The sequence below is a fragment of the Silene latifolia genome, chromosome 8, assembly GCF_048544455.1.
Source record: "Silene latifolia isolate original U9 population chromosome 8, ASM4854445v1, whole genome shotgun sequence".
In the NCBI taxonomy this organism is placed as follows: Eukaryota; Viridiplantae; Streptophyta; class Magnoliopsida; order Caryophyllales; family Caryophyllaceae; genus Silene; species Silene latifolia.
This window is the reverse complement of record NC_133533.1, coordinates 106,244,015-106,256,882: the sequence shown is the minus strand read 5'-3', so window position 1 is coordinate 106,256,882 and position 12,868 is coordinate 106,244,015. Positions and strand designations below refer to the sequence as shown.

Sequence of the window (12,868 nt, the reverse complement as noted above, 5' to 3'; positions counted from 1 at the left end):
GCGTAGCAGAGGTATTTGGGTAGCACAAGCAACCGAACACGCGGAGGTGGTTGTATGTGGGAGTGCGAAGGAAGAGGGCGGAAGCGGGGGATCGATAATTGAGGAGTTTGGAGGGAAGAATATTGTGGAGGTAGGTTGCGGTGTGGAGTGCATCGACCCAAAAAGTTGGAGGGAGGGACGCGTGAAGGAGGAGTGTTAACATGATTTCATTTAGTCGTCGAATCATGCGTTCCGCTTTACCATTTTGAGGTGACGTTTGTGGACAAGAGAAACGAAGGGTTAGACCGTGATGTTGGGCGAGATTGTGGAAGGTGGAGTTATCGAATTCGCGACCCATATCGCATTGAAAGCTTTTAATTTCTTTGGTGAATTGAGTGCGAATAAAGTTACGAAATTGTAAAAATTTATCGGGTGCATCGGATTTAAATTTTAGAGGATAGACCCAAACATAGTGAGTGTAATTATCAATTAGGACCATGTAGTATTTGAAACCTGTTTTGCTGAGTATAGGGGATGTCCACAAATCGCAATGAATAATATCAAACGAAACAAGAAACATGGGAGTAGAATCTGTAAAAGGAAGTCGTTTATGTTTACCGACTTGACAAGAATGACAAAGTTTGGAGTTGGACTCCTTAGTACTACGAATAAAATTGTGTTTATTAAGAAAATGAACAATATTAAAACCAGGGTGACCAAGGCGAGAGTGCCATGGATCAAGTGCAGACTCGGCTAGGACGGTGATGGGCGGTTCGGTCTGTGATGTAGCTGACACGGGGTAGAGAGTACCGGTACTATTGCTCCTCATTATCGTTGTCCCAGTCTGAATATCCTTCACAGAAAAGCCATGTGGGTCAAATTCAACAGTAACATTGTTATCTTTTGTGAATTGACGTACGGAAATAAGATTTTTAATAATATTGGGGGCATAGAGGACATTTTTAAGGGACAATTTACGGTTAGGGAGGTTAAGGGTAGTGTTGCCCGATCCAAGAACCGGAATAGACTTACCGTTACCAACAAATATAGACCGAATATGACTCGAATTAAAAGGAGGATTTAGAGTACCTGACTCGGATGTCAAATGAGACGAAGCGCCTGTGTCCATAACCCATTGACCATTATCCGGAGGATAAATAGTCATAGTCTGCAAAGCCTGTCCGAGAGCAGCAGGGTCGAAACCAGAGCTAGGAGCAGCCATAAACGCCTGACCATAGGTAGGCGTCTGAACAGAAAACCGCGGTTGCATGGGGACCGTCTGACGTGGTGGAGCCTGCGGTTGCCAGGGAGTTGCCCACCCCTGTTGAGTTGGGTATGGGCAAGGTGGAACACTCCATGGAGTGGGCCACGGTGAACCAGGCCAAACAGGAAAAGTCACGGTGGTAGGAGCGGGAGTGGAGGGCTTACCACCACTCGAAGGACCACTGTTCTTATCATTACCACGCCAATTATTACGACCCTTTTTGTTGTTGTTGCGTTTATTCCAATTACCATTGCCATTATTATTATTGCGAGAGGAGTTAGAAGAATTACCATTACCAGCCGAGTCCAAACCATCCGTGGATGAATCAGGAACCGCGAGTGCAGTAGGAGCCGACTCGGACCTGGCGGATTTCCGCTGATCTTCCAATTGCAACATACTTCATGCCACCTCAAATGTAGGCAATTGCTGATTGATGTATGCCCCAACGGTATCATATGCAGAGGGCAAACCGCGAACAAGCTGCAACACTAAACGCTGATCATCGACTTTACCACCAACATCATTGAGTTGTGTGGCAATGTCCTTGAGACGCTGACAATAATCATCAAGAGATGACGCTTTCTCGAGGGAAAAATTAGTAAACTCGTGTTCAAGAGCCGCTGCACGTGACCCCTTGTTGTTGAGATATAGATTTTGCAAACGAACCCAAGCCTCATAGGCAGTAGATTCGGTTTCGAGAATACGAAGCAAGATGTCGTCTGAAACTGATCCGTAGATCCATTGTAGGACATGTGCATCGATTTCGTTCCATTGCTCAAATTCAGGGCCGTTTTCGGCAGGTGGCTTGGTGCCATCGATGTGATGAAGCACCTTGTACCCACGAGCATGAAGGGTGAAAAGTTTCACCCAGGCGGAGTAATTGACTTTCACTCCGTCAAGCATACGAACTTTATTGAGAATATTGTTAACGGAATAGACAGGATGAAGCGTGGACTTACCAGATGCTCCATCGGACTGCGTAGCTTTGCCGTCGTTGGTCATGGCCGTGGCAGATGATGAACGGCGGCGGCTAGGTTTTGGTGTTTTGGATTTTTTTGGAAAAACCTAAACAACTGATACCATGATAGAAATATATTCCGTAATCATTAATGAGAAAACGTATTACAATATATACTTGGTTTACATGTGTGAACACAATATAAAATATAGACAAATATAAACAATACGATATCTACGCTATCTATTTACTAATAATGAATATAATAAAAGCATTATACCTTCAACATTCGATGCTCCCATCATGTCATAACTAAAAAACATTTTATTCAATAAGTAATTTATTTACTCCCCTCTCACTTACGAAGTACTCGTATTTTTTAAGTGACTAAAATATTCTCATAAAGAATAAAAAAAAAAAAAAAAAAAAAAAAAGATAAAGAAACGATTGAATGGAAAGGAGCTGTTATGCTAAAGAGTATAACCTCTACAATTACAGTGAGCATACCGTAATTGGAAATTAACAAATTGCTTAGCAAACATGAAAAGTGATAATACTATGCATGCATGTATAAATTATAGTAATCTCAAAACCAATTCTCCTTTTCAATTGATTATACAAATATAAGTAACTCAACTTTTGTGCAAGAAATGCTTTTCCACCAGTGAAGGTGGCTTCGTTGTCTAGGGTCATTAATCATTTAATCATGCTAAAAATTAGTGAAAGATGTCCTTAAGATGACTAAAGTCTCTATTATTAGGGTATAGACTTGGGAAGTGTGGGTAATGGTATGATCATTAGACTCATGTGATAGACCAAAATTTCAATAAGTGTCGTTAACTTTTGGGATAATAGTGTGTACGTGTGCCAGTTGAGGACCACACGGGAGGAGCTTGGAAGCAACTATGATCAAGCTTATGTTGCTTCGGTTGTTAAAGCTACAAATTTAATACTCCTTTTGTGTTGCGTAGCTAGACAAATTGAAGAGTCCTTAAACATAAATTTTAGAACAATTCATGAAGGTAAATTCTCATTTAAGACCGGATATTCGTCTTAATTTTAAGACAGGTTAAATACATCCACGTGAGAGCAATAATACAAAAGAAGAATATATTGGGAAAAAAAAAATAGTTAGCCTATAAGCCGATGTGGGATGATATTTGAGTATTTGACCCATCAATCAATCAATCAATCAATACTATATACTCCCTCCTATTCCAGATAACCGTCTCATTGTCCATTTCCGTTTATTCACAATAATGTCCCATTGTCCATTTTTGATAAGTGTTGTGTGGTCCAAATTCAATTTCATTTCCGTCTATTCACATAACTGTCCCATTGTCCGTTTTGTGTGGTCTAAACGCATTTTCTTAATTCTTGTGCCATCTTCACAATGAGACGATTATCTGGAATAGGAGGGAGTATTAAATTCAGAAACCAAGGGACTTCAATGTAATTAAAGAAATTTATACAAATTAATTATATTATATAGTTTTAAATCAATAGCACCGTGTGATTGACCCGATTAAAGGATCTCAATGCAAATATTATATAGTTTGGGTTAAAATTAAATTATATAGAAGCGTGATAATTTTCCTAAACATTTGTTAGAGACTAAAACATGGTCAATTTCCTTAAAATAAAATAATTAATTAAGATGGTCAAATTCCTTAAAATAAAATAATTAACTAAGATGGTCAATTTCAAGGAGACTAAAAGAAAGAAGATGGTTGATAATTTTCCTAAATATTTATAGAAGACTAGAAGATGGTCAATTTTCTTAAAATAAAATAATTAATTAGTATAAACATGCACACTTATGGTATTAATTATTATCATCATAAAGTTATATGTTAAATTTAAAATCTATGCAATTTTATTAAACTTTATAGTTTATTAGATGTATAGAGATGTTAATTATTTAACATACAAAAATATAATATATGTAGGCTATAAATAATTCAAGTTAGATTCCATAATATAGTATTGATTGCATAATTCTTTCGATTTAATTTAATGCATATATGTAATATATTTATATAAATATATAATCCTCTTAAAATTGCATGCCTAAGTAGTAAAAGTAATTTCATCAGTAAAGAAAAGAATTATAATAACATTGGATATAGTTATATGATAGTAATCACTCATTTGAATAGTAAAAGTAACAATATTATCAGCGAGATTAGTGAAAGTGGTAGAAACAACAACGAGAGTAGTGAAATAATCAATATTAATGCGGCAATAGTGAAAGTAACAATAATTACGGCGGGAGTAGTGAAATTATCAATATTAATACGACAGTAGTGACAGTAACAATAATCACGGCGGGATTAGTGAAAGTAACAATGATTACGGGCAACTGGGCAAGTAGTGAAATGTTATTACTATTGTTTCATTAATAAGAGTAAAATATTAATAGCGGGAGTAGTAAATTTATCTCAAAATTTATTTCATCGTAATTTTAGGATATGTCATAGAAAAATATATTAATGATAAATTTATAGGTTATGTAACTTTAAGTAATTTTATTTAATGGAAAAAAAAAATTAATGGTAAGTAGAGGTAGCCCGGGCGAAGCTGGGCACCAATACTAGTACTATATATTAAATCCAGAAACCAAGAGACTTCAATGTAATTAAAGAAAGTTACACAACTTAATTATACTATATAATTTTAAATCGCTAGCGCTGTGTGATGAACATGAACAAGGGAGTTCAATGCAAATATTATATAGTTTTGGCTAAAAGTATAAATTTAGAGAATATTAGAATATGACGAGTTTCCTTAAAATAAATGGGTCCCACTTATGGTATTAATTAGTATAAATATGTTAATTATTTAACATACATAAATATAATATAAGTATATGTTATATTTTAGAAACTATTAAAAGGTAAGTAAATCAATTCAGATTTCCAAAAAAATATAATATTCCATAATTCATTAGATTTGTAATTTAATTAGTAAATAATAATGATTGCTCTTAAATAATATTCTAATCTAATATTTCAGATTTATTTAAATATATAACTCTAATACAACTAGATAATCAACTATTATGATAGTAACCTTCCATGTGAGTAGTAAAAGCAACAATAATATATAGCTACGGGAGTAGTGAAAGTCATACTAACAACAACGGGAGTAGTGAAATTAACAATAACAAATGCGGGAGTAATGAAAGAAAAAATAATGACGGCGGGAGAAGTAAAAGTAATAGTAGTCACAGCACATGTAATGAAAGTAACGGTAGGAACAACGGAAAGAGTATGAAAAATTAACTAACAATTCGATTTTAAGAAAATATTAATTTATTTAAATATACGAGCTTGACAAAACTAACGGGTTAACCGTAAAAATAGCAGGAATAGTAAAACAAACAACAGTAACCGAATAAGTAGTGAACATAATAGTATTAACATGAGATGTAGTGAACGTAATAATATTAACAGCGGGAGAGGTGGACGTGTCTCATAATTTGTTGATTAATTTTACCTATCATCATAATTTCAATATATAAATTTTAAGTGTATGTGTTAACCAAATTTAGAGAAATCATATTTCATAGAAAATAAAATTTAAATGTTAAATAAAGGTAGCACGGGCGTAGCCGGGCACCAAACCTAGTTTATTATTAAAACAGATACATCTGTCTTAAGTAAGACTAGTCGATGAATGAAACCTATTAGGGTCTTTTGTAGCCAAATGGATAACTTATTTATTAAGTAAGTTTTTAAGAGACGATTTCACGCATAATAGATTTATTGTAAGTCAACTTTATAATTTAAAGTAAAAATAGTAACACATGTAGTAAAACAGATAGGATGGAATTACACAAGAATGATAAAAGAAAACATAAAGAAAGTAACACATATTTACGTGATTCACTAACGGTGTGTTAGTTACGTCGACCTACTGACAGAAAGGAGAATAGTTTTATTGATCGAGGAGATTACATATTTCAAAGTTCAGATTCAGAATAGTTATGATATGTGACTTAATGAGTATATATAATACTCTCTAAGACCAATACATAACAGCTTAGAACAGCCCTTTTGGAAAACCTAGCTCATACAGAAATCAAGAAAACTCTAATCGAATATTACTTCGTCATAGTCGCTCGAAGCAGCAATTAACAGATTTAAGACACATATACAACAAATCTCCAGCATGACTTGAAACCTTTCACAATAAAAAAAAGATGTACAAGATGCATCTCTATAGTTGCCAGGTGTACAAGAAATTCTCCTCCCCTCTGCCTCAAATATTGCCTAACAAAGGGCAATCAGATGCTCCTAACATTTAGCAAGTCTAAATAATAGTTGGAACTTGATGTAGGACGAACCCATTGATCAATCCCTTTAGTTATATTCCGTCTTTATTTGTTCTTGTTGACGTCGTATACATACTCATCTTCTATTGTAGATAGCGTTACTGTAGGCTGCAATGTAATCTTCAAAGTAATAACTGAACCTCCAAGAGTGAACACACAACCGGTTATAGATCTTCTACTTTCTAAATCTCCAGCATAATCAAAGTCAGAATACCTTGTTAGTAAACACTCTATATCACCTCCATAAATGAGACCAACATTAGATGTACCCTTAAGGTACTGAAAAATTCTCTTCAGAGCTTACTAATGCTCTTTACCCGGATCTCCCATAAATCGATTAACCACACTGACGGACTATGCTAGATTAGGTCTTATACATACCATAACATACATCAAGCTTCCTACTGCACTAGCATAAGGAACCCGAGACATGTACGCTTTTTCTTTAGTAGACTTGGATGCCAATGCAAACGACAAAGGTGCATTTGATTAGACCTGGAAAACGGGTCAACCGGGTCGGGTCATTTCGGGTCTCTATACTTCGGGTTGGGCCGGGTAATTTCGGTTTCAGGTTATTTTCTAGTCAACTATTATCAAGTTATTTGTGGATAATAATCTGTTTGCAACAATAAATATTCGGGTCAGTTATATTGGGTCGGATCAATTCGGGGTCTGGTTAAGTTCGGGTCTTGAGTTCTAGTTATTCCAATCGAGTCAATTTTATCATATTTACATTTAATATACTCCCTTCATACCATACCAATGGTAACATTGACTTTTTCACACTTGTCGAGATACGTTTTGCAACGTAAATATCTTTTGTTACGCATTATTAAAAATTATAAAAATTTGATATTCTTATAGCATTCATGACGATAAATCAAACAAGATCCCACATGACTATATTTTGTCTTATAGATTAAGAATAATATCGAAGATTTCCTTCGACCATGAATAGTGGCAAAACGGTCAATATTACCATTGGTCTAATATGGAGGGAGTATATATTAGGAATATCTATAGGCCTAGATATAGACATGGCAAACCTTGACAATATCTTCTAATATAGCCCATTAGCCACTAACAAAAGATGTTAAACCCAATTTTGTTTCTCATCCACAGTTGGCCAATAAAGAATCTTAACCCAATTTTGTTAAACCACCCACGAAGAGTCTTAAACCCATGACGAAACCTTAAGGTACTGAAAGTAATGGTCCGAAATAGCGCAATTGCGCCAACAAAGAATCTTAAACCCAATTTTGTCAAGGTGTAGCTCCTGTTTCCCATACCACCTTGGCCTCTCATAACAATAATAACGTGCCCTGTACCTAGAGGTGACAAAGATGGACTAATCCATTCCGGGTGTGTGTAATTGTTAATTTTGGTATGAGTAATTTTAGTGCCGGAAATAGCGTCAAATCTTTCACATACAACGGAAACAAACAATCAACAAGTAAAACATAAAAATAAAGAACGATAAGTAATAATAAGATGGGACGATATTTAGGGTCAAACCCAGGACGAAACCCTCAAAAACGAAAGTAAACCCACTAGTAAATCGACTAGAATTCACTATAATAATGCTACGTACAAAGTAACTGTCCTAAATAAAAACCAATTCGGAACCCACAGTAATTAAAAATAACAACCTCTAAACCTCCGATAATATTGGTAAATGCCGTCAATAATACCCTTAGAGTAACTTCTCAATTATTGTATTAGAACACTTGTTGTACTAGCTCTCACAACCTAAAACCCTAACTTTTAGTCACCTAGATATGTGTTTTGTGAGATTGTTGATGTGATTTCTAAATCAAATTCATTCTTTATATAGAACCTAAGAAACAAATTTTATGTACTATATCTGAGGGTTTACCTAGTGCCTACCTAGTCTTTGGTTTAGGCTTTTTGGGAACGAGTTCAAGAATAAATCCGTGGGGGTTTCACACAAAGCGAATAATATCGTACTATTATGGATCATGGACATCGCCGCAGGAGTCCAACAAGAGGTATCAATGATTCCGTACAAGAGTTCAAGACGATGCACTCCATTAAAACAGATTCTTTCTATATCATTTTTCTTTTCTTTTCTTCAAACTGACAGTAAAATTTAAGGAAAAGTGGTAAAATAAGAAATTTACCTTTTGATTATGAGTAAAAGCGGAAATGTATTTAGCATAAAACTTTATTACACTTAGCTAAGTGTCTACCATTTTTCCTTTTGTTAAGAATAGAGAAGTATATTGAATTGATAATTTGTGATACATTTGCAATCATAAGGCGATAATTAAATATAATGTGCTCGGGATGTAACCCTAGCGAAACCCTAAGCATTATGGGCCTAAGTCGGCCTATTACCCCCCCCTCAAACTGGAGCGTGGAGATCAAGAACGCCAAGTTTGCGGAGAAGAGACTCAAACTGAACTGAGCCTAGAGCCTTGGTAAAAATATCAGCAAGCTGAGACTGAGTATCAACATGAGAAGCAGTAACAATCCCATCGGTAATAGCGTCGCGGATGAAATGACAGTCCACCTCAATGTGTTTAGTTCGCTCATGGAAAACAGGATTGTGAGCGAGATGAAGAGCGGATTTACTGTCACAATAAATCGGCATTGGCTTAGACGAAGGGATACCCAAACTAGCAAGGAGACCGCGCAGCCATTTTAATTCGCACAGGACATTAGCAATGGACCGGTATTCGGCTTCAGCGGAAGAGAGGGAGACGGTCTGTTGCTTCTTGGTTTTCCAAGAAATAGGAGAAGCACCCAAAAAAACTATCCACCCGGAGACAGAACGACGGGTCGAGGGGCGCCAAAGATAGTCGAATCACACCACCCGTAAAACCCGTAACTCTTTGTCGTTTTAACGCAACAAAATTCCTTGGCCCGGTTTACCTTTTAAATAACGGACCACACGGAGCGCAGCATCCATATGGTCACGTCGTGGCTGATGAAGAAACCGGGACAAAATATGAACCGCATACGATAAGTCAGGGCGCGTGACAGCGAGGTATACAAGGCGACCCACAAGGTGACGATAGGACTCGACATCAGAAAGTAGCTCGCCTGTGGCAACACCCAGCTGATGGTGCTGTTCAATGGGGGTAGCGACAGGCTTAGCACCGAGAAGGCCGGTCTCAGTAATAATGTCGAGTGCATATTTCCGTTGATTGAGAAAAATGCCCTCGGAACTGCGAGCGACCTCAATACCCAAGAAGTACTTAAGGGTACCAAGATCTTTCATATGAAAGCAGCGGCTAAGGTATGACTTAAACGAGGCAATAGCAGTAGAATTATTACCCGCGATAACAAGATCATCCACGTAGACTAAGACATGGATACATACCTCAGCGGCCGTAAAACTGAAGAGCGAGTAATCGGAGTAAGATTGGACAAACCCATATTCACGCAATGCAGAGCCGAGTTTGGCGAACCAGCAACGAGGGGCCTGTCGAAGCCCGTATAAGGATTTGCGCAGGCGACAAACTTTCCCTTCCTTACCCTTGCTAAAACCCGGTGGCAAACGCATATAAACCTCTTCAGATAAATCGCCATGTAGAAAGGCATTATGGACATCCATCTGATGAAGTTCCCAATTCCGAGCAGCAGCAACAGCAAGGAGAGCGCGCACCGTCACCATTTTGACAACAGGAGCGAAGGTCTCACCATAATCAATACCTTCGACCTGATGATTTCCAAATATGACAAGACGAGCTTTATAACGCTCAATTTCATCGTTAGATTTGTATTTAATTTTATAAACCCAACGGCATCCGAGAGCCTTTTTATCAGACGGTAAATCGGTCAGTTCCCAGGTACCATTCTTTTCGAGAGCAGTAATCTCATCTTGCATTGCTCGACACCATTTGGGATCATTAATGGCAACACGAAAGGAGGGAGGTTCTATACCTTCCGTAATTGCAGCAAGAAAGTGATGATGCGGAGTGGAAAATTTATGACAATTAATGTAATTAGCGAGAGCATAGGACGTACCTGAGGAAGAGGAAGGAGACGATGAGCTCTCGGGAGAGGATGGGGCGGTGTCTGGGTCTGCGATGGTGCCAACGACGAAGCCACGAAGCCTGGTAGAGGGAATTTTAATGCGACGACCACGACCCATGTCTTCGCTAGAAGTAGAAATCGGCTGAGCAATGGAGGGGCTGGTTTCTACTTCGCTGGGGCTTGCCTCAGGAGGATCCGTGTCAGGTAATTCAGTCACGGGAGACTCCTCGATAGGCGGGTGAACTGTCGGAGTCTCCTCGGGTTCATCATCCATAAGAGGAGAGGCCGGAGAAGGGGTAGCACGGGCAGGGGTAGGAGATAAATAGGGAAATGAGTTTTCATAAAAGTAGACATCCCGAGAAACAAACATGTCCCCTGTAGAAAGATCATACACTTTCCAACCCTTCTTATTATACGGATACCCAAGAAAGACACATTTACGACTCCGGCGTGCAAATTTATCACCTTTTGTCTGCTGATTGTGCACAAAACATAAGCACCCAAATACCCGTATATTATCATATGTTGGTGTAATGCCAAACAACAGCTCGTAAGGAGTCTTTCGATCAAGAAGGAAGGATGGTGTGCGATTAATTAAATAAGCAGCGGATAAAACACACTCACCCCAAAAAGAAATCGGAAGATTGCCCTGAAATAATAAGGCACGAGCAACATTGAGGATGTGACGGTGTTTCCGTTCAACGCGTCCATTTTGTTGTGGCGTACCAACGCACGAGGTCTGAAAAACGATCCCATGGGTCTCGAAATACTCAGCCATTGTATTGAATTCGGTTCCGTTATCGGAACGTACCATTTTTACTTGTTTTGAGAATTGCGTTTTAACCATGGCCAAAAATTTCATGAACATTTGTGTCACCTCTGTCTTATCAAAAAGAAGATAAACCCATACCGCGCGAGAGTAGTCATCAACAATGGTAAAAAAATACTTCGCTCCACATGAGGAGGGGGTACGATAAGGACCCCATAAATCGCAATGTATTAAAGAAAAAATGTCCGATGCCTTATTCTCATTCAAACAAAAACTATGACGACTCTGTTTTGCTTGATGACAAACGTCACAAGGGGAATCAATAACGGAATTAAATTTGCGAACTTGAGGAATTAAATGAACTACTTTATTTGAAGGGTGGCCAAGACGCTTGTGCCATAAATCAAAGGAGTCCGTAGTGCTCACCGCATGAACCGCAGCTGGTCGACCCACCACACGCAGAAAATAGAGCCCATCTCTCAGCTCACCGACTCCAATCCTCGTCCTCGATGAAGGGTCCTGAATGTAACAAGAATTAGCACCAAAACTCACGACATAATTAGTAGCCTCGACTAATTGAGAAACGGAGAGCAAATTACAGGTGAGACTTGGAACATATAAAACATGAGATAAAAAAAGTGAGTCAGATAACCAAACCGTCCCGGCTATTGTGGCCGAGACACCCTGCCCATTAGGAAGGCGAATAGGGCAAGCCGGGATGGAATGAGAACCCGTGAGCCATGTGATATCACCGGTGACATGATGTGAGGCGCCTGTGTCTATAGTCCAATCCAAAAACATACCAGAAAGACGATCGTCAGAAGAGGAGGAAGGATTAGAAAGCACAACATTCACACGGCCAGAGCTTCGCGACGAGGTAGAAGCAGCAGAGCCTGTATTAGCCCGTGACCGAGCCCGAACCTCTTCAAGAGTGCGAGGGCGATCACCCCACCACTCGGAAAATTTTTGGGACTTAATAAAACATGAAGAAGCATCATGGCCAGGTGCGGAGCAATGAGCACATGTGAGTTTTCGACGCTCCTGTCTTTCGAGCTCACGAAGGGCTCGCCAATCAGTGGTAGCCACGGCTTTAGAAGCATCACGGACAGCAAAAGCCATTACCTCGGAGGGTTCGTCTTTCGAGGAAGTGTCACCCACCCGCAATCGTTCTTCTTGTAAAACTAATTGAAAAGCACGATTGAGGGTAGGCAAGGTGTCGAGAGACAAAAGTTGGGATCGAAAATTACCGTATATGGAACGGTCCAAGCCCATGAGGAACGTATGTAATCGTTCCGAGTCTTGACGGGCAAGGGCATCCTTGTCAATATTGCAAGTGCAACGACCACATTTACAGGCGAAAGGGGGTTCATAGTTGGCGATAGCATCCCAAAGAACCTTTAAATTTCCGAAATAAGTAGTAACGGACATACCTTTCGCTTGCTTACAGTCGTGAAGATCGGATTTAAGGCCGTGAATTTTGGAGCCATCCACGGTGGAGAAGCGCTCTGCCAAATCGTCCCAAAGTAGTCGGGCATCCTCGAAGTATGAGATACTGTCCTT

General features: G+C 38.7%; 1 protein-coding gene across 1 annotated transcript; it reads right to left on the bottom strand.

Moving 5' to 3' along the window:
* Positions 1-6,582: 6,582 nt before the first annotated feature.
* On the bottom strand, positions 6,583-6,969 carry LOC141595658 (secreted RxLR effector protein 161-like). Its single transcript, XM_074415622.1, has 2 exons — positions 6,919-6,969; positions 6,583-6,816 (listed from the first exon to the last, which is right to left on the bottom strand). Exons 1-2 carry the CDS (start codon positions 6,967-6,969, stop codon positions 6,583-6,585), a joined length of 285 nt encoding a protein of 94 aa, XP_074271723.1.
* Positions 6,970-12,868: the final 5,899 nt, after the last annotated feature.